This window comes from Metopolophium dirhodum, chromosome 1 (genome assembly GCF_019925205.1).
Source record: "Metopolophium dirhodum isolate CAU chromosome 1, ASM1992520v1, whole genome shotgun sequence".
NCBI lineage: Eukaryota > Metazoa > Arthropoda > Insecta > Hemiptera > Aphididae > Metopolophium > Metopolophium dirhodum.
Window position 1 is genome coordinate 77,365,601 of NC_083560.1, and position 24,196 is coordinate 77,389,796.

At 37.3% G+C, this 24,196-nt stretch overlaps 1 protein-coding gene across 1 annotated transcript; it reads right to left on the reverse strand.

The window, feature by feature from the left end:
• Window positions 1–11,374: 11,374 nt before the first annotated feature.
• Window positions 11,375–12,714, reverse strand: LOC132933823 (uncharacterized). Its single transcript, XM_061000099.1, is given in 2 exon segments — window positions 11,375–11,496; window positions 11,499–12,714. Coding segments are annotated over 2 exon segments (1,338 nt in total).
• Between the last annotated feature and the right edge of the window lie 11,482 nt (window positions 12,715–24,196).

The following is a 24,196-nucleotide window of genomic DNA, read 5'->3' on the forward strand; positions in this document are numbered from 1 at the left end:
GCCAACGCCAACATGGCCGCCACGTTTTTGTTTACATTTAAAGTGTCCCTTCTGATTTAATCTATTCTGTGGATATATCGTATCTTAAAAATTTCTTGAGTGTATGGTAATTGTTTTTATCACATCAAATATAACAATTTTTATTATAATTTTTGTAATTGGTCCAATTAATATAAATTGATGTTTAATGCCGGATCTAATATCGTAGCCTTTTTCTTATGGATCCCATTAAATACGCTCCGCGTGTCTGTGTGTATGTATGTATGTATGTATGTATGTATGTATGTATGTATGTATGTATGTATGTATGTATGTATGTATGTATGTATGTATGTATGTATGTTACGGGCAAAGTATACAATTTGGTCATTTTATACAATGGCCGGGCATTTTATATAATGTCCGGGCGTTATGTAAAATGACCTTCATATATTGGGCAATATGGATAATACTATGTAATTGTAAATTATAAAGCATTTTATTCATTATATTTTAACTTTATAAACATGATAAATATTAACTAGAAGGTACTATACTAATATTATATTTTATTACTATTTAATTATATTTCATTACTTATTAGTAGTTATTATTTAATACCATTGAGTAATGATAATATTTATACTCAATGTTATCAGTTTATTACTTATTATCGCATGTACTACTCTGCATTTTGATGTGCATAGTCTTTCCGCAGCTTTGCACTTCCTTTTCCGTGTTTTACATTTTTGTACACACGTACATCGGTCGCAGCCCTGACCACCCAAATTAGACAATTTCCGTGCTGTCTCTCGGAGTGAAATCTTGGTTTGTAGCACATCATCGACTTTCAGAAATCTTTCCTTGCAAATTACAAATTGGTTTCTACTATACAAAGTTGAAAGGCGACCTTCCTTAGTCCCGATTTTAACCGAGATAAATTACCGATCTTAACCCGATTAACGAATTTTAACTCCTCACTCCATTTTTAGTACGGTTATCTGTCAACCAATTAGCAAGCATATTTTCAATGTCCTGGTTAGCTCGTTCAACTGAACCCTGGCTCTGTGAGTGCCATGAACTATTTTAAGTTCTGGCCACATCGCACTTATTTCAGTTAAACTTTATTTGCAAATTCTCGACCATTATCCGACTGTAAAATTGATGGTGTTCCGAATGTTGTGAAAATATCTAATAATACATACGCTACGTCTTCAGCACGTTTGTGTTTTAACGGTCGAAGTAGTACGTATTTATAGTAGACAGCGTACGACACAAATTAACAATAACAAAAACCACTACCAGCTTAAATATTTTATAAATAAAATTAAAATCTTAAAAATCATTTATTATGTACCTATTAGTCGTGATTGATCAAATTTATTTTTTCTTTCATTTAAAGTGTAAGCAGTGTTTACAGTGCTTACATGCACGCTACGCCACTGATAATTATTGTAAACTGTAATCGGAGAGATATGTTAAGGATATGAAGAATTCGTTCCTTTGTCGTTCTTTGGAAAATTAACGTGTTCCTTTTTTAGTTCCAAATAAAATAAAAATTCTTATTTAATCATTACTGTTTTTTTTCATGTGCATACTTGAATACTTCTATAATTTTTAATATACCTACAAGTGGCCGGTCGTACATATTATTTTTATAATTCTAGTTTGATATTTTCTTCAAAATAAAATTGTTGGCCGCGTCGGCGTATGACGACTGTATTTTATATTGTTGTAAATAATTATATTAAATATAGGTACTCCTTTCTATATAAATTATAACTTATAACTATAAGAAATATTAATAAAGTGACTATAATGACTAACGATTAACGTCGATAGCGATACTCGATAACGATAGTCGATCACTAATAAAACTGGCTATGTACATTATACACATTAAAAAATATATATCATCTTAATTTCAATTATTTACATAACTGTGTAAAATATTGAAACCAGAAAGGAACGAAAAATGTTGTTATTTTCCTTAAAAAAGAACTAGTTCATTTTCTCGTTCTTTTTTTATAAAATTGTAACAATATATTAGGAGACTTGTATTATATTTTCAAGCTTTTTGACTCAACAAATAACATTTTATTGATATTTATAGAAAAAAAAAACTTAAAAATTGGAAACTTATCTTTTATCGTGTATAGAAAATGCTAATATAAACACTCAGTGAAATTTTCACGTAAAAAACCAAAATTGTTTTGTCAAAAATTTTTCGTTTTGCCTTAATTATTATTTTCTTTTTTCTGGAGCTTTTGAAAATTACTGGGAATTTTTTGATTTTGCCCCCTCCCCCTCCCAAAGTATACCTACTAGCTAGATTTACTTTTCTATAAGAAAATATGGTGTTGAAGAAAATGTAATCATTTTTACTGTCCTAAAAAGTGATGACAGACACAAATAAAAATTATAAATTTAAAAAAAAACACCCATTATTGTATAAAACAAATACATTCATAGGTCCACTGAAAATTTAAAAGTATTAACAACCTTGTATTTTGGTAATATTTGCAGACTGTCCGTGGGGTAATAAGCTATCGACGATAACATTACGTTTAATTTTAATACATTTAATAATCAAGCAGATTATGAATGAAAACTTAAACAATAATAATCCATTTAGTCCGTAGGTACTCCTGATTTTTAAATTTCTTATTAATTACCTAAATTAAAAATTTTTTATTACTATAGCATAATAAACATGTTAAAATACCACGACTGGAATAATTGCAAAAAAGTAATAAAAAAGCTAAAATAAACTGGTTTATTTTGAATCAGAATTACATGAAACGAATTTAAGTATAAAAAGGGTGGATAGGTGGATGTCGCTCTGCTGTACAGTAGGTTACAAGTGGTTTACTGTATAATGGATGGTGTTAAATTTGAATTCAATGATATAATATCATTGTATAAGAAAAACGATTCTGAGCGAAAACGGTCAGTCAGCCTATATGATATTACCAAGTATATTTGATGATATTGTTGTGAATATAGTAATTCATATATAACCTATTTACGTGGAGCTTTGTTTTAAATTTTCAATCCTTAGCCATAAAAGTTAAACATTTTATACATTTTTAACTACAAAATAATTAATAAATTATAAATTTGATAATGGTTGTCAATATTTGAACTTTAAATGCTTATAAAAAAAAATTGTGCTTATGTATTTTTAATATTTTTCAACTGCTATTAGAACGATATATCAGGAGCCTTAAATTAAATGTTCACGCTCTTTTACCCAATAAATAAAATTTTATTGATATTTATAGAAAAAAAACTAAAAAAATTGAAAACCGACAATGTCCGTAAACAGCTCAAAAAGAGTCAAAATATTTTCAAAATTTTATGGTGTATAGAAAATGCTAATGTAAACATCCAGTGAAATTTTCAAGTATCTACAGTCATTCGTTTTTTATTTACAATAAAATAAGAAAATTGTTTGATAATGTTGTAAAAATATAAATTTAATTTAAGTTTCTTATAGACATTTTTTTTTTTGATAAAGGTAGACAAACTTATGAGTTATCTTATATTACATTTTCAAATCTGAGATTTAAAAATTAAAAATTTTTATAAATTCTCAACTCAAAATAATTTGCTAATTTTCGTGATTTTTCCGTATTTTGTCAAAATTTGAACTTTAAATGCTTATAAATAAAAACTGTGACTAAGGATTTTTAATTTTTTTCATCTGCCTTTGAAACAATAACCTAGGAGCTTTCTATTAAATTTTCAAGCTTTTTTACTCAAGAGGTAAAATTTTATTGATATTTATAGAAAAAAAATCTAAAAAAATGGAAATTGACAGTGTCCGTAAACAGCTCAAAATATTTGGAAAATGTTATGGTTTATAGGAAATGCAACTATAAACACTCAGTCAAAATTTCGTGCCCCTACAGTCATTTGTTTTAGAATTACACCAAAACCCAAAATCGATTTTCTCGAAAACAGATTTTGCGTAAATTTCCCGTTTTTCCTTAATTTTTCTTTTGTTTTTCATGTCGCTTTTGAAAACTACTGGAAATTTTTACTTTTGAAGAATTACTGTTGAAGAAAATCCAAGCACTTTTACTGTCCTAAAAGGTGATGACAGACACAAAAATAAAAAAATAAAAAAAAACACACATTGTAAAATCAATACATTCATCGCTTCGCTCAGAATCTAAAATGATTTCAATCTCATATATTATGAAAAAGAAACATTTAAAAATCTACTCATTAGGTACTGACGCGGCTACGACGCGTGACGGTGGTGGTGTGGTTTTACGCGGTAAGCAGGTCGTTGAAGTGGTGTGAAGGTGTAGGTGACACTCACAATGAATGAATTAAACACAGAACTGTGGGTGAACGATATAGCCCTGTGGCCTTTTTATTTCTTACAATTATTATAGGTGAAAATATAATATATATATGAAAGAATATACGAGTGTATAATATGGATTATACGTGGTCGCCGATAGTGGTTTTTGTCGAGCGAGCGGTGGGTTGTCGGGTCGACGGTCGACGTAAGAGAAAAACACGTACGAAGTGCCCGCGGCGGTACTCGTCCGTGCGACTTGTCTTCCCGTCCCGCCCTGTGCCTTTTAGGCAAGGTGTGAGAGTCGACGGTGTCGTTGCCCGTGGTGGTGGTTGACATAGCGTAGACTGGGTCGCAACGGTGCCTGTACGTTGTACTCGTCTATTTCCACATGTCCGTTACGGGCACGGGACGGGACCGGGCCGACCGGGCCCAGTCTGTGCCCGTAACGGAAGCTCTGTTTACACATATACGGGGAGAGTCCGGGCTGTGACCGGGACGGGATTTTATTTTTATCAAAAGTGTGTACCTAATCTGAATATATTACAATCAGTTTTGGTGTAATATTGATTTTTTCTGGGGTGGGGGTAATTTTTTGGCTAAACATTGTGAAGTAGGAGCTTTCCTTTTCCGTCACAGCTCAGTTTTAAGTCACCCGGACTGACGGCACTTGAAGAGTATATACACGTGATTAATTGTTCTAAGTTAAGTTATTTGCTTTGAATATGACGACAAACAAAAATATTTTAATTGCGATCGCCCTGCTTCTTGATGAAGAAGAATTAAAATCTGCTGTAACTCAAACTACAGCATCGAGAAAACGAAGACGTTTTTGGGTCCACGAAGCATGGAAAAAGCGTGGCACTGAAGGAGAGTTAAATACTTTGTATAAAGAACTAGTAGATGATGAACGTAAATTTTACGAATATTTTAGAATGTCTATGTATTCATTTAATGTTTTACTGAATAAAGTTAAAGATGACATTGAAAAAAAAAACGACATTTTGGCGAAAACCTGTACCTCCAAGAGAACGACTCGCTGTAACTTTAAGGTAAATAATTATACCACCCAATTATTAATTAATAATGTTTAAAATTAAAGTATTGTTGTTTAGAATACCTATATTTTAATTACGCAACGTTATCTAATATGTTGTAGGAGATGTACCTAATGCTGAAAAAAAAATAATATGGTACTAGTAAAAAATCAAAAATCAAATTGGTTTTATTAAATCAAATAATGTGTGTAATGATTTATTGAAAAAATTATAAAAATGAACTGTCAATTTAATTTAATACATTCTCTGTTTAAAATAAAAAAAAATAAAAAAAAAACTTAAATTATTGAAAATTGGTAGCACTTTTACCATATAGATTGATTTCGAACGATTCATCATTTTCCACATTTTCTAAACCTTCATCTGCATCTGTGTTACTCTCATCATAATGTATATTAGATATAGTGTCTCTTTCTTGGAAGTAAGGTCTTAAGAAACTGAGTTGGTCCTCATATTTGTATTTTTTAATTTTCTTCGCTGCTTGTCCACTGACTGTCTCCTTTTTTTTCAATGATTTACGGAACTGGTCTCTAAGATTTGTCCACCTACTTTTACACGATGAAGCTAAAAAATAAAATATTAATATTATCAATACAATTTTAAAATATACTTCAATTTTAAAACGTAAAAATCACGAAAATGTGCAAATTATTTTGAGTTAGAAATTCATAAAAATTTTCATTTAAATTTTTTTAGTTTTTTTTTCTATAAATACCAATACATTTTTATTTGTTGGGCCAAAAAGCTTGAAAATGTAATATAGGGCTCCTGATATATTTTTACAATAGCAATTGAAAAATATTAAAAATACATATGCACACATTTTTTTTATAAGCATTTAAAGTTCGAATTTTGACAAAATTCATCAAAATCTCGAAAACTATCAATCATTGCAATTAAAAAATTATAAAATGTTCAGTTTTTATAACTAAGGTTTGAAAATTTAAAACAATGATTCTAATAAATATTACATACTGTAACCAAAAAATCTAAAAAATATATTAACACAGTTATTTTATACAGACATTTTAAATTCAAATTTGGACGTAATTATACATATTAAAATCAATATTAACGATTTTGGTTATTATGTTGTAATTTAAAAATATTATTCGTGCGATTGGAAATTTACCATATATACAAACATTTAATATTTCTAAATAAAATGTCATGTCGTTACTGAATTTTAGGCATTATCTAGTAGGTATCTACTAAATATTATCATCGATTTGCATTATTTCTTAAATATCGAAAACGGATATTCATGAGTATACCTATACATCTTTAAATAAAATACAGTTTTTAAACTAAATGGTAGATACCATACATTTTTATTTATATTATGTTTATAATTTTATTTTGTATAGGTACTTGGCTACTGACGATTCATTAAAAACCATTTCATTCAGTTACCGCCTCGGCCATACTACAGTTTACAACATTGTAATGGAAACTTGTAGCATAATTTCCCAAAAATTAATGCCTGAGGTTATGGCAATGCCAACCACGGAAATCTGGAAAGAAATCGCTCACGAATTTTGGAATACATGGAATTTCCCTAACTGTATTGGCGCCATAGACGGAAAACACATCGTTATCCAAGCACCTCCAAAAAGTGGATCACAATTTTTCAATTATAAGAAAACGTTCTCGGTGGTGTTGCTAGCATTAGTTGATGCACAGTATAATTTCATAGCTGTTGATATTGGATCATATGGCAAGAACAGCGATGGGGGAACATTGGCACATTCAAAATTTGGAAAGGCATTGGATGAAGGAAAATTAAATATACCAGACGATACTGAACTGCCTGGGACCACTAATAAGGCACCGTACGTGATTGTGGGGGATGAAGCTTTTCCGTTGAAAAGAAATCTTTTAAGACCTTTCCCTGGTAAGCAGTTAGATGATGACGTAAAAAGAATATTTAACTATCGACTGTCTCGAGCCAGACGTTGCTCTGAAAATGTCTTTGGAATATTGGTTCAAAAGTTCAGAATTTATAATAGACGGATACAATCAAAACCCGAAAACGTTGATAAAATAGTTTTAGCAACATGTGTTTTGCATAATTTTATTAAAAAACACGAAAACACCGTCTCTACTTATAAACATTCAACTGAAATAAATAATATTTCTACCACCACTCAAGTTTCAACACTAGAAAATATGCCAGCTCAAGGTGGAAATGCAACGCAACAAGTTTTTGCAGTCAGAGAAATATACAAAACATTTTTTAGCTCTTCTGCTTGTTCAGTTTCATGGCAAAATTTGAAAATTTGAAAACATATAAAATTAATAAGTCATGTAATTACCTATCTATTATATTCATAAATATTAACTTTTTGTTATTATATTGTATATTAATTTACAGTATTTATACGTAGGTACTTAATATAAAATAAAGTGTCTAAATATTAATTATTTATTAGGTACTTATTTTTATTATTACCAACTATAATATATTTTGCAATTTTATTAGTTATTACATATTAATAATAATTATATGCAATTTATTATCTTATTAGTTATTAACATACCTGGTTGTTTCATTTCTTCACCGATTTCTTTCCAAATTGTTTCCTTGGAGTTGGCATCAGAATATTCACTAGTTGACAGATCATATAAACTTATATGACCACGTACGATTTCTATTAATTTTTCGTTATTCATTGTAGGTATAACACAACTAAAAATCTAATAAAATTAAGAATAATATGGAAATGTATGTTGGTTATAAAAATTATACACCAAATGACCAAATTAACTATTGACAAAACACGTCATTACACATCAAACTTCAAAGGGACAATAATTGTCAATCAATTATTGATAATGATCAGTAAATAACAACGTTATAGTATATAACAACGTTATAAATAATAATATAAAAATAAAACTTATTTTAAGAATATAGATAATATTAGATAAGTACTAGATAAGTAACTAGCAAACATAAGTAATATAAAATTCAAATAATATTAAATAATATTGTGTAACTACAATTCCTTAATTTTATATATATATTTTATTATTATTACGGACTGGGATGGGTAAATTGAATCCGGGTCGGCCGAGAAAATATCGTTGCGATTTATATTTTTTTCCCCGGACACCACCCGGCCGTCCCGGATCGGACCCGTTCCGTCCATGTGAGAATATGTGCATTTAAACAAATGTCAACGATCATTTTTATTTTTGCCGGCCCGGTCGGCCTGGTCCCGTCCCGTGCCCGTAACGGACATGTGGAAATAGACCTTTACTAATATTTGGTTGTTCCTTAGATGGTTTTTTTTCTCTCCCATTGTCATTTTTCAATATTATTTCATACTGTCGTTTATTCTTTTATTATAACAAATCATATATAATGTACTGTATTTGAGCTTACAGCGTTTTTTTTTTATAAAATAATCAATCATCTGTAATACTTACAAAGCAAAAAATGTTTAAGTAACCCAAATAAATGGATTACTATCAAAAATATTATTTTGTTTATGCATTATAGCTAATTATCCACCCTTAATATGATGTATGATTATGTGTTATGGCGTTTAAATTATATTGATTATTAAACCCTCATTGTAAGCAAACTTTTGAAAGCACTAAACTGTGATCAAATGTCAAAAAATAATAAAAAGTTATTATTTCCTATTTGGAATGTCTGTATAGGATGTATATATGACTGTACCAACAGAATTATGGTTACCATAATGATACTATTCAAGTTTTTTTTTCAAAAGTTTTAGGTACATTTTATCGCAGAAAACTTATTAAACAATTCTGTAATTTTATTTTTAAAAGTAATGTTTGTACAAATAGGCACTTTAAAATAAATTGCCATAATAAAGGATTCTGCTATGATAATTAAAAAATGGAAAAATTAATATTATAAAACAAAAATATCTTATATAATGCCAATATTTGTAATAACACTAATCAGTATTTATACAGACTGTTAGGCAGTTAGTAACTTAAATAATATTCAAAACTAATATCTGCATTGAAGATAACTTTAAAATATACTACTTTGCATACATGAATAAGTGTATATATAAATATAAAATCAGTTATGACATATTAAAAAATTAAAAAATAAAACAATAAAAAAATCTTGCTTGATAAATCATTGAAACAATACATTTTGGCACAAAATAAATTTATTTAATAAAGAAAAATATTTTTCACACGTAGTGCACTCGTACATTTCGTTTTCCTATTTCTTAGGTTGGTGAACAGAATTATTGTGTTTATCCATAGCTTCTTCAGTTGGTAAGAAAACATGGCAAATGCCACACTCAATTTCAATCAAGTGATCAAAATTGGCATGTTTTTTTTTCCGCGTATGTTCTAAACGTGCAATCACAATGATCACAGCTAAATCTAATTGAAGGACTTGCATAATGTACTACAAAATGATCTTCCATTTTGTCCAAGGTATCAAAATAAGCATTGCATTTTACACATTGAAATTCTAATGGAGTTTCATTTTGATGGCATTTGGCGTGACGATCAAGACTTCGTTTGTTTAAATATCTTTTTTCACAATATTTACAATTAAAGGTATCCTTATGCTGCATTGAAATGTGTTGCTTAAGTAGTCCTGAAGATTTGTAACAAGTTGAAAAAATAAGTTTGGTTTAAAAATATAGAGTATAGAAGTGAATTTGTTGATTCAAGTGAAACAAGAGTATCTAAATACAGCGAAACTTCCATATAACGAAGTCACTTGGGAACAAAAAAAAAATGTAATATAGAGGAATTCGTTAAATAGAATTTACTCATGATTAACAATGATGGTCATGGTCATGGTTCTCAAAAATAATTCCTTAAACAGAAAATGTTGTTAAATGGAAGTTTGTTATATGGAAGTTTCTCTGAATAAGTAAAGTATATGAATTATAAGTAGGTTACTAAAGACCAGATTTATATGCATTTTAAATTGTATAAAATATTCACTAGTAAATATTTTGTTAAATATGCAATAATATGCAGACCACGCACACATGTCAGAATATACAAAAATATACAGTATATAATTTTTATATTTAATGAATCAAGTAATGATTTATAGACACTCATTGACTGCATGTATGTATTATGTATATGATGTTGAAAATAGCAACATGAATTTTGTGCAAATTACTGTCTTTAATTATAAGCATAACATAGTTTGATTCAAGCTGTTGGAAAGCTGATCTTCAACAAATTCAAATAAAATAATAGTTAGTAATTTTTTGGAACATGACATGAATAATTGCACCACAATATATTATTAATAAACAACACTCATATAATTGAAAAAAAAACCTAGAATATATTTGAAACAAATATAGGTAGATACACCAATTCAATTAGAATTGGTTTAGTAATGAAATGATTAAAAGCATCTTTAACAACTAGAATATTAATCTGAGCTTTAGACATTGTAAATTAACAAAACTAAGGTACCTATCATTAGGTGTAAGGACATACTAATCTCCAACCGTTAAAAACTGAATGACAAGATGAAAGAGGAGTAGGTAGATAAATATATTTTAGACATTAAAGAAACAACTAACCTAATTACTATTTACACATACCTTCATTAAATTAATTAATTTGACATAACTAACAAAGCATTGTTTGGAAGGAACGAGTTCCTGGAACGTATTCATTTTTAAAGAACCTCACATTTGTTGTAAGCCCAGTTGAATCCGTGCTTACAGAGTTCGCGGTTTGCCGTTTGTCTGGGTTTAGCCAACTAGTACTTTCGAACTGAGACGTTTATTCCAACGATGGTTAGATTTCCCTTAAATAAATTTACACTCGACTATTGGTTCTAACTACTGGTTTTTATTGTACACGTTATAATAATCAAAATAAAGACAATCTCGTAGCTCTACGTAATACAGACTGACGATCGTGTGAACCCACACGGCCGCGCATACCCGATATGCTGAGTGTGCATAACCGTGCGGCGCGTGCAGGGGTTCACAACACCCCCGGGGCTAAACGAAAGCCCTGTTGTCCTATGGGCTTCCTATTTTTAAATTATTTCGGGCAATAGGCTTTTCGCTCTTGCGCCTGTTGTTGTGCAAGCTATAGGCTCTGCCTCTGTATTGGTGCTTGCTGTTGAAGATAGGACGTTAGGACTTCCGGTGCCCCGAGTTTCCATTTATTTTTTAATGTACTTAATTTTCTATACAATAAATATAATATAACTAATATAATTATAATTATTATTATTACAATTATAGTCACCGTTGTCGTGGCGTAAGTGTGCCTTTGTTGATTATTAGTACTATTTAGCTCGACGTTTATCTGTTCCTGTAAGGATTTTAAATCTCCCGCGTGACTAGCTAAATTCTTGAAATTATACTGAATGCCCTTATTAGTTGAAATATGTCGTCTATCGACGCCTCCGGTATTTTTAAAATTAATTGGAATTACATTTAGAGGAATATTAGGGAAAAAGTCAATGAAGACTTTTGATTTAAATTTTCGCGTGGGAATCAGTATGGTATTTTTTGTGTATATTTTACATTTGGGGTTGATACTTATTTTCCCTATGTTGTTTAATGTTACTCTTATAGGTTGTATTTCGTTTTCGCATGGTATTGTAATGGCTTCGTTTTGAACTACGAACAGCCATGTATTTTCGCCTGCTAGTCTGTGCCAGACTGTGGGTTTTGAAAGGAGAATTTTTTTGTTGCAATTATTGGGTATACTAGGTGGACTATTGAAAAGATTTTGCTCACAATTTTGCAACTGGTCATTGACATTGATGGGGTGTTCGTTTGGACAAACGAAAGCGTTTTCCAGAACTATACATTTTGTCAGCTGATGTTCCCCGAATGAAATAAAATTCTTTTGCGTTTTGTCCACTGCTAAGTAGGCTGATTCAGCTTCGATTACAATCACTTGATCCTGGGTTAACTGCATAGGTAGTGGTATGACTTCATAGATCATAAATCTCATCCCATTTGTGACGGGTGTTTCGACAGAAAAAATTAATGTGTCATCCACACTTATCACTGTAACCGTAGCTAATTTGAAAAAATCTGATATACTATTGGTAGTTATTTCTAACGGAAATTCGGAATTTGGCGGTAATTTGCTTTTAATATCACTCATTTGTTGTGTGATGGTTTTTGGACTCATTATACTACTGTGGATATGTCCGAGCGTTGCATAGTTAACAATGTCTACCAAATTTTCTACCTCTATCGAAAGAAGGTTGATTGTGAGTATAAGGTTTGATTGTATCTCTGTTATCCGTTCATGAGTTATTGAATCGTCGACAACTTCGGCTTGTTTCGTCACTTTCTGCATTGTCTCGTTGATGTCGTTCACCGTGTTTCTAATTATTGTGGTCTGGGATTGCATCAGATGAGAAGCGGATAGCTTGAATCGGTTGAACTCATTTATTTGGTTGTAGAACTTTTCAGCATCACTATCGTCACATGTACCGAAAAGTACATTAGCTACTCTACCGACAGCGTTAAATAAACCTCTTTTTTTTATGTCGTGCGCAGTTTTATGAACTGAGGATAAAACACGTAGACGATTGCTTTCAATTTGTTTCATAATGGCATTGGCCTGGATCACAAATTGCTCACAGGCAGCTGTCGTCCCGTACAATTGTTTGCATTCCTGGGTAATTTTTGAGATTTACATAGGTCAGTAGATTCCAGTAAGAGTCCGTGATACATAGGTTTCCCATAGCGTGGTAGTACATCGGTGGGCTATCGAACTGCGTTATGTTGTATTGGTCGGAGCAGCTCGATAAAGCGATCAGTCCGTTGACTGTGTTAAAATTTTGAGTTTGAAGTTCATGTAGAATTTTGTTATTTTTACGAATAGTTAAAGCGAGTGTTAATACTATGAATTGTTCACCATCCAATTTATGTTACTGGTTAGTATAAAGATTTTATATGTACATTTTTTTTTATAAAATGAAGAACTAAGATTAGTATTGTTATTTTTTTTTTGTGTTTGTTTTTTTATTATTCGTGGAAAAGCTTGACGTCATTAATGTGCGCCTTCACTTCCCGACGTCCCTTCTTTATTATTATGTTTTCGGTGTTCGTACGTCCGACTACCTCGAATGGGCCTTGCCAGTTCGCACTGAGTTTCCCCTTCTTCGCATGCCATTTTGTTAACACCTTGTCCCCAACATGCACTGTAATTGGTTTTGCATTCTGGTCGTAAAGTGCCTTAGATTTCTCCTTCTTCTTCACGATAGTGTCACGTGCGGTGTCGTGTGCGCGTTGCAGGCGTTGTTTCAGTTCGTAACAGTAATCGTCGTAGTTGTACCGTACTTCTTCTGTGCGCGAATGAGAATTCGGAACTTCGGCCGGCTTGCCGTAAAGAAGTTCGTATGGTTGACGTTCCGTTGTCGAATGTGGCGTAGTGTTGTAGACGAACATTGCAAAAGGAATGTACTCGTCCCAGTCCTGAAGGTTCTTGTCCACATAGTGACGTAAATATTCTGCCAGCGTCCTATGGCTGCGTTCCAGTGCCCCATCCGCTTGCGGGTGATACGCGGAGGTGTGAAACTTTTCTATCTTTAGTAGCTTACAACATGACGTGAACACTTTGCTCAAAAAGTCAGAGCCTTGGTCGCTTACAATGGATTTCGGCGCTCCATGGAAACATACGAATTTTTCGAGAAACTCTTTAGCTATTGTATTGGCGTCGTGCCTAGGTATCGGTATGGCAAGTGAATATTTGGTTAGGTCGTCTTGTATAGTGAGGATGTAGGAGTTGTTTTTATAGGATGTGGTGATTGGTCCGACTATGTCCATGAATATTTTCTCAAATGGAGTTCTGGCTGTAGTCGTGATGACCATAGGTTGTTTCACGGTGTGATTACTGGCTTTGTTGACCTGGCAAGATTGGCATTTCTTGATAAAGTCTATTACGTCTGCCTTGAGTCCCTTCCAGGAATGTTGCATCTTGATCCTCCTTATTGTTCTGGAGATCCCTTGGTGGCCTCCTAGCACTCCATTATGGAATTCTTCAAGGATTTTAAGTTTCTCTTCGGGGCTATAACTCTGGTGACTGTAAATCACAATTTTTATTCGTGATCCTTTAAATACATATTTTATCATGGCCTTGACCTTGTCCTAATTGAGTTGGTCCAGTCCACATCCAATACGTGGCATAGCGATGTGTGAGATCAGTTCTTGTTCTGCCTTGCTTCTCAGGTTTTGGAGAGTTTTGTACATATTTTCGTACGTTGGCTTTTGGAAACTTTTCTCCTTTGTTATTAGATATAACAGTTTTTGGCCTTCGTGTTCCAATTGTGCTATTTCTGTTACTCCCTTTTGTTGTCCCTTGAGTACGTCGGTATGTCCAAAACGTCGATTGAACTCCAGGGCCACAGCCAAGGAGGTGGGGCCTGTGTGTTTCGCTGGGCGTCGCGGGGTTGACAGACCGCGGCGCTTGCAGAAGGCCGGGGCGTCCACGTTGCCGGCAGATGGATACTGACTTAAAAGTTTGCTAACACCGAGCCAATCGTCCCATTTACGGTAGATTACGTGAATCAACCGGTGACACGGGATCCAATCACGGCGTCTCTGACGAACGTCTCGCTGAAGTGCTTGCGATGAGAATCACAGAAGGCCGACGCTAGCTCCTATATGCTTAAGGCGTCGCGTCGGGTGATTACTTCTCCAAACATCCCTCATGAGTACCTTGACCGATAGATGGTTCGCATTAGCTATGAGCAAAGATGCGTCCCTGGCGGAAGAGATCAAACCCAGTGGATGGGAAGGCGCACTGGCGACCTGGTCGGCGGAGGGGCGGTGATTTGGATTCAGTCAATCGTTTACAAATTACCCAGCTTTGGGGGGAGGACTCCGATGTTGTGCGCCGGAACCAACCTCGACGGCTGGGTGCCACCAGTGGCAAAACCTTGAACGCACCAGCCCTCGGGCCGGCAAACACAGTTTGTCGTCAATAAGCACAATTTGTTACCGTAAGACTGAAATCACCAAAGAGTGGGCGGAGTCAGGAACCACATACCTGACCTACGGGCAGGTAACATCTTAGTAGCGCTAGGCGGAAGCGAAGAGACGGGGGCTAAGGTCCATCGTTGCCGTAAGAACGGCTAAAGAAACTGCGGTGACGACGGCGACGGCGGGCTCGGATCCCCCGTTGCTGAGTGGAAACCGATCGCTACAGACAACACGAGGTCACCAGAACTCTGAAGGCGGCAGAGCGACGACGGGTCTGGGGGGCTGCTGGTTACACCGGGCCGGTGTTCCCGCGCCTGTAAGGGTGAAGCGCCCGCCGGTCGGGGAGGGGCTGGCGGGCCCCCGGAGCGGTCTGACCTAGGTTGCTGAAAGGGCATCGGGGTAACCCCATGAAGACTTACTGACGCTCACCCGCCTGGCAAGGACGTCCCAACTAGGTCACGACGGACCAGGCGGATAGAACGACCAGTACAAGTACACACTTGCTACCGACCACGCCAAGACGAGTCACGTTGAGAAACTGGCTGACTAATCTGGTCCGGGAAAAGGGCAGGCGGGGTACGGTCTTAACGAAGCTAGCCCTAGAGCTTCGAGTTAACTGAACTGTAATCACAAAGGCTCGGGGCAGGCCAAGCTTGGTGCTAGCTAAATGATCAAGGACCTCCGAGTACCCTGGCCCACCTGTACCTTCCAGGGTGGCAACCCGGTGGTTTAGAGCACGCTAAGTCACAAAAGGTCTGAAATGGGTAGGAAGGAGGAGGGCGCCCGAACAAGGCTACACCCACGAGCGCCCTCACGAAACGCTTACTCATGATTGTGCAGAATCGTGCGGAGCAAAGAAGAGCCGCGGGATTGAGACCGCGGCTGACGATGTTCTGCCCGGGTACAGGACAGGGCGGATGACGAACGGCCGGAAGGCGTCTTCGCACCCCCGGGCCACCTGAGGGCCCCGTCCCGATCTCAACGCCAGTGGAGGGCGCATCTCCAAACCGAGCTTCCCGGGGTAATAGGAAGCACCTGGAGGTGGTCTCAGAGACTTACCGGTGGCGACGGGGAAGGGTCATCAATGAAGGAAAAGAGGACTGGCTAGGCAGTTTTCAGCAGACCAGCCATTCCGACAGTATACCCCAGAGATGGGCAGCTTGCCAAATGCAGGTCCTCAAGGATCGCAGAGCATCTGCTTACACATACGACTGCCCGACCGTCAGCTATGAAAAAGGTCCACGCTCAAGGTGCAAGCGATCGGAGCGGACCGATACGCTGAGCGCGGACTCACGGGAAAAACCAATGACCGTGTTCCAGAAGCATCAACGCACTGAGGAAGGGAAGACCTGATAGGCACGTCAAAAGACCCTGACGTGGGTCCTCGTATAACGACGACCGAGGTGATGGAGGGCACCTTCCTTTTCCGCACGGGAACCATCTACCCAAGTGGGGGAATTATACCACCTGCGACAAACTAGTGGGCTTGGGCGAGAGGCGCCAGAGCATGACGGGGGAAGCAGACGCGGACCTCCGTCGGCGCGCTGGCGCCCCTAGCACGAACCTGACTGAGAGCACACGGGCCCGACCAATTCGTGTGCGAACACGTGCAAGGTGGAAGTCCAGCTGGGGGACACCCACCGTCTAGCACTCAAACCCGAGCATTCGGTACGGACATGGCACCCGGCAAAAGAAAACCGTACCACTCAAAAAAGGTCGCATCGCGTCAGCGTAAGAACTGCCCCGGTGTTGATGCTAGTGGGAAAAGAGTCGTTGTGAGTACTCTGGATAACGGATCCTTCAATCTCATACCGTGGGCGACGAGGACAGCCCCACTGGAAACCCGACTTAGCTTACGCCCGAACGGTAACAGTGCCCGTCGAGCTGTGTGGCGCGCGTCCGGCCGACGCGCGCGGGTACCTCGCGTGCTCGCGCTCGCCGGCCGCGCGTCCGCGACATATGTGGATGGCCTCGCGGGGGCTGTTGGGAGTAGCGCATTAGTAGAAGGGGAGGAATTTGACTGGGTCGAATCCAGCGCTCGCCGACGCGGATCAGCGAGACCCAACCATCTACCTCGGACGAGAGTAGCTGGCGGGGGAACGTCAGCCTGGCGCCAGGGCGCCCTGAACTTAACCCGTCGGAGGGATGCGACTGCGTCACAAAGGCGTGAAGTAGCCGCGTTCGAGAAATATGGCTAAAGGTGTAAAATCCCCCGGGGGAATGGTCTTATACTCCCCGTCACACAGTGGTTTACAATGAACTCCAGGGCTATTCCGCGGGACTGGTCTAAATCTTCGGATACACAGTGTGCTAGTGCATAGTCTTGGGTCGCTTCAAATAGATCCCCTTCTACCTCGATAACTCGGTGGTTAATTACCGGAGAGACGTTGCGTTCAAAGTTATCGTAAGCACTTTCCAGGTAATTAAAATATTTTATGTGTGGTATCCTACTCAAGGCATCCGCGTTGGTATTGAGAACTCCCAGTTTATAAATTATTTCGTAGTCTTGTTCCTCTAGCTTGAGCCTCCAGCGTATGAGTCTCGCGCCTGGATCGGCCACTAAAAATAACCAGGTTAACGGTCGGTGGTCAGTGATGATGTAGAACTTGTGCCCGAATACGTAATGTCTGAATTGTTTTACGGCCCACACAATGGCCAGCAATTCCTTTTCTGTAGTGTTATAATTTACCTCCGCTTTGTTAAGTGTTCTCGATATATATGATATTGGCAAGTCCGATCCCACTCGTCCTTGAGACAAAACGGCCCCGATAGCCAAATTTGACGCATCTGTGGTAATCAGAAATGGCTGAGAGAAATCTGGGTGTTGTAGTATTGGTTCCGTGGTAAGAGCTCCCTTAAGCGTCTCGAAAGAGTGTTGGCATAAGTCCGTCCACTCGAACCTCGCTTCTTTCTTAAGAAGCGTGGTGAGTGGTTTAGATATTTGACTGAAATCTTTGACAAACTTTCGATAATAACCCGCGAGTCCCAGGAAGGATTTAACCTCCTTCGGGTTGCGTGGAACTGGAAAGTTAGTCAGACACGATGTCTTTTTAGGGTCTGGTTTTATGCCCTCTTCAGATATAATGTGCCCTAGGTAATTTACTTCCCGTCGCATAAATTCGCACTTGCTCGGCTGCAACTTGAGATTATATTGCCTCAGACGGTCGAATACCTCCCTGAGTCGCTCTTCGTGTTCTTGGATCGATGATGCTATCACTATCACGTCATCCAGGTATACGAAGGCCCGGAAACCATTTATACCCATTAGTACTCTGTTGACCAGACGTTGGAACGTCGAAGGTGCCCCTTTTAGTCCAAAAGACATTCTTTGGAACTGAAAATGTCCTTGGTTGGTACTAAAAGCAGTCTTCTCTTGGTCCTTAGGGTGTAGCGGTACCTGGTGGTAGCCGCTAGCCATGTCTAGGCAGCTGAAATATTTTGCTCTACCTAGTTGATCTAATATTTCGTTGATGTTGGGCATTGGGAACGCGTCGCCGATAGTGTGGCTGTTGAGCTTTCTATAGTCCACGACCACACGGTATTTTTGTTCTCCCGAAGCGTTGACCTTTTTTGGCATGATCAAGAGAGGTGCGTTCCAAGGACTGTCACTCGCGGTGATTACTCCGTCGTATAAGAGCTCGTTTACTTGTTTATTTATTTCTGACTGCTGCGAGTAGGGAAGACGGTAAGGTCTTTGGTGAATCGGTTGTGCGCCCTGTGGCATCCGTGCACGAGATGGTGTCACCTTCGAGATGAAAAATGTCCGCGTACTCGTTACAGATGTTTTCTACAGACTTCCTTTCTTCCTTGTTGGCGTGGTCTAATCGTAGTGTTTTTTGTAACAAATTGATTCTGTTCTTTCGGTTATCGGCCCTCTGTATGCTAAATATAGTCTTAGCTTGTGCTTCGTCGAGCAGCTGGTGCGATAGCTTGTCCAAGTGAGGTGGTTCCATTTGTATCGGCACCTCCTCCGAGTTAGCTATGCATATCAGTACCTGTCCGTTTTGTGCCGTATTCAACACATTTCCGCAAAATAGGTCCTCTGCGAGCTGTTGTGAATGAATTAGAACGTCTCGGTTGTCTCCGACGACGTTCGTGGTACAGACTGGTATCACTACCTGGCTGCGCGGTGGTACAGTTATCTCGTTGGTGGCAATGTCCCACGTCAATGTTCCCTGATTGCAGTCGATTACAGCCTTTAGTTGTTTCAGAAGTGGTCGTCTCATGATCCCGTCCTGCGGTATCGGGAAAGCCATTGGTATTACCTGGAATTCGGTAGGCTGTGTAGAATTTCCGATGTGGATGTCCAGCAGGACGGATCCCATCTTGGTGACCGGTGTTTTATGAATACCTTGGAGGCTATAGGTCCGGTCAGTATTCACCTTTACATTATCAGACAAAATGTCCAGTTTTATTAGGTTTAGGTCAGCCCCCGTATCTAATAGTAAGTTTGCTGACCCTTGGTGGCATTGGGGAATGACCATTTTGGCGTGGTTGTCTACGAGACCGATTGAAATGACGTAGACTCCTTTGCCACTGCCGTGAGCTTGAGGTTGCGCACCGTCTGTTCGCCCTTCACAGACGAGCGCCCGTCGTTTCCCGACGTGCCCGTTGATGTACTTTGCCCCTCTTGCCTTTTCTTTTTGTGACATTCTATTATGTCATGACCCGGAATCTTGCAGAAGTTGCAATAGGGTTTTTTTTTTCTTTCTCCCCCTCCCGTGGGGGATACCGTTTCGGACTTCGCTTGAGTATGAGTCGAATAGTTGGTTTTTCCCGTCTGTGTGCCTTTAATAAAACGACAATTTTCTGTCTGGTGCGTATTGGTTTTACATCGGCTACAGTATCGGGTCTTTCCTCCTGGTTTAGAGTTGTTGAAGAAACGTTGTGACTCCTTATCGGATTTATACACTCGTTCTTCTTCCAAACTTTCTTTTATTGCCAATTCCAATGATGCTGGTTTACCCGCTTTGATTATTGTTTTCATGGGTTGCCTTAGTCCTTCGATGAATATGGCTAATGTTTGTCCCTTAATGTGTTTTCGGATAATTATGGCTTCGGCAGCCGTTTTTCCTACGACACTTGCGTTGCAGAGTTCGTGGAACAATGTTTGTAAACGGGTTGAGTAACTTCTGACCGTATCTCCCTCTCGCTGTCGCGTCGCATTTAATTCAAGTTGAACATGAGTGGCGGTCCGTTGAACGCAAAATTCTTCCTCTAGTAAGGTTTTAAGTGATTCCCATTGCTCAACGTCCCGGTACTGCGTGATCGCATAAGCGTTCCCGCGTAGTTTGGTTTTTATGGCTTTTAACAAGATCGGTCTGCATCCGTCGGAGACACTTGTCATGGCGATTTCGCAAGCGCTAATAAACGGGAAAATATCCGATGGTACTGTGCCATCGAAGCACGGGATTAAACGAAGAGCTTCCCCCAGTGCTAAAGCCATATTAGACGTATTTTCCGTATTTATTGTGTTAGTATTATTATCGGTCGTCTGTGCGTCGTTGCGCGCGTGTGTGTGTGTTACTGTAAACTCGTCGGCGTGTGTGTTGGTATGTAGGTCAGTAGTGTTATCGCGCGTGTTATTGTTTACCGTAGTAGTGCCGGAAACCGCGGCGGCGGCCGCTGCTACGACGTCGTTGAATGTGTCGCTAGTGGCAGCTGATGGGGGGGGGGGGGGCGGTGTTGGTTCCTACGCTTTGCGCCGTTGATGGTATGTCGGGATTATTGCTGACGAATGCTCTAGTGCGAGGACGGTTCGTAACGAAAGGCCTAGGTCTAGAATCTGCCCCTACTCTACTGTCGTCACTATCATAAGCAGCGCCCGGGAGGTATTCGTCGTTGGAGTCCTCCGTCGACATTCACCCCTCCGTATTATTTAAGCTGTTAGGTATTATTGCTGTATGGAACGACCAGCCCGCTATTCTCTACACGGCGTGCATATATATTTTATAATGTAATATGTCTAAATTCGCACGCTCCCACGTATGAATATATATATATATATTTTTTTTTTTTACACTTATATCACGACACTGGTTATGATGCTTACATCCACAATTTTATATATACATATATATATATATATATATCTAATACAAAGAACAAATGTTAAGAATATTTAAGAATATCTATGTATATGTCCTGTGTTATACCATGAATTAATTTACTCGTGAATAGAACAGACGTATATATATAACATTTTTTTTTTTTTTAGAAATAAAGAACGTGTGGTGTTGTATAAATTAAAATTGATATTAATATTAACATCTATATATATAAAAAGACTTGTCCTGGGTGATTCATCATCGCCTAGCCGGAACTGCTGAAGCTATGGATATGAAATTTTCAGTAAATGTATTTATTACTATGTATAGGCGCACTAAGAAAGGATTTTTCGAAATTCGCATTTTAAACAGCTGCTCAAACAGGGACATTGAGGTTCAAGATAGAAATTGGAAATTTTATTTTTATTTATTAATAGTTGCCATTGGTTACACTCTACAGTAGAAATTAGTAATTATTTATTATTGGTTGCCATTGGTTATTCGGGCGGATCATGTACAATAGCTGGCATCAATTCGAATTATATTATAATATCAAAATTAACTTGATATAACTTCGATAATTTAGAGTTAAATCCTACACTTACGTACAAACAGCACTGGGTCCGCGACCTACCACAGATAAATTGCCTACCTGATATTGCTTACCCTATTGCCAATACTGCTGCGAATCAGAATTTTTATTCCAGGAAACAGAAAAGTTAAGATACATTTCGAACACCATACACCGAATATTAAATAACGAATTGAACAAAGTTTGAGTCATATAGAGTTGGTACATTTAACGGGCAACGAAGTGCACGGGATCAGCTAGTTAATAATATAATATTTAAATTATTAAAAAATTTTGTTCTTTAAGTTATTACCACCACGTTTGCGTGTTATTTTAGTTACAACGACTCACAGTAACGTTGTCTTCATCTTGGGCGATGGGCACCGAGTCTGCATACTGACGTCTCCCTTGTTGAGTAGACCAAATCACGTGACTGCTTGGCTGCTTGGTCAATCGACTGCTTGGCTGCTTGGTCGCTTGAATTGATTGGTCGCTCGGAAGAGTTGACGGCTTGTCTAACGTGTAGTCCGGAGTTGTTCTAGTTAATTGGCTCCTTGACGAGTGACAAACCCCACACCTGACACCAATTTTGTTGTAAGCCCAGTTGAATCCGTGTTTACAGAGTTCGCGGTTTGCCGTTTGTCTGGGTTTAGCCAACTAGTACTTTCGAACTGAGACGTTTATTACAACGACGGTTAGGTTTCCCTTAAATAAATTTACACTCGACTGTTGGTTCTAACTACTGGTTTTTATTGTACACGTTATAATAATCAAAATAAAGACAATCTCGTAGCTCTACGTAATACAGACTGACGATCGTGTGAACCCACACGGCCGCGCATACTCGATATGCTGAGTGTGCATAACCGTGCGGCGCGTGCAGGGGTTCACAACACATTGAATGAATTCCTTTTATATATATATTCTCGTTTTTTTTTTTCAAGGAAAAATAACAAAATTTTTTTTTCCTTTCTAGTTCCAATAATTTACACAAATATCATGTAAGAAATTGAAATTAAGATATATATTTTTTTAATGTGTTTAATGTATATTGCTAATTAGTGATCGTTATCGAGTATCGACATTAATCGTTAATCATTAGTCATTAATCTCTTTATTAATATTTCTTAAAGTGATGTTATCTATCTTCTATCTATACTATATATAAAATTGTAAGGGTTTTTCTTCGACCGCGCTAACCGAGAAAACTACTGGACCGATTTGGCTGAAATTTTTTTTGGCTGAAACCCGAAACTCTGCTGAAGGTTATAGTACCACTTTTGTCAGTAAAAAATTTCATAAAAGTTCATAAAAAATTAAAAACAATTGTACCTATATTGTGCGTTACGTATTTTGACCGTTTTATTTTTGTATTTAGCATAATAATATGTAACTATGACAATATTTAAAACATAATAATTATTAATCATATTTTTTTACCGCAATTAGGATTTTTACATATTTTGATATTTAACCTGTTTTGATCCCGACCGCAACTCAGATTTTTTTTTTACTACCTGTTATAATCTCTGTTGTACCGTATTGTCCAGTGCTATACTATATACTATCTAGGTGCTTTAATGCGCATATTAACGTAGAATACTGTCATTCGGTTAAAGCGATAAAATACATATGTAAATATATTAATAAAGGATCAGATAGAGCTACTTTTTCTGTTAATCGTAAAAACGATGCGATTACAAATTATTTGAATGGTCGATATATATGTACTTCTGAAGTGTTTTGGAGAATTTTCAATTTTGAAATCCATGATAGAGATCCGACAGTTCAGCACTTGGCTGTTCGTCTAGAAAATGGACAGCGTGTTTTCTTTAATGCTAATAATCTTCATCAAGTTATTGAAAATCCAAGAAAAACGACACTAACTGCATTTTTTGAACTGTGTTCACATGATAATTTTGCGAAAACACTGTTCTATCATGAAGTTCCTTCTTATTACACCTGGGATAATAGCAGAGGCTGGTTAAAGAGAAGACGGGGAAAAGATGTTCCAGGTTGGCCTGGAATAAAAATGGACACTGCCATTGGTAGAATTTACACGATTCACCCAAATCAAAGTGAGTGCTTCCATTTAAGATTGTTACTAAATTATGTACAAGGTCCTACTTCATTTGAAAGCTTGAAGGCCTTTGATGGAGTCATTCACGCGACTTTTAAAGCTACCTGTTTTGCTCTTGGGCTTTTAGAAAATGACGAGCAATGGAAAAATACTCTAGCGGAGGCAACTCTTTCAGAAAGTCCTTCAAAATTAAGAGAATTATTCGCAA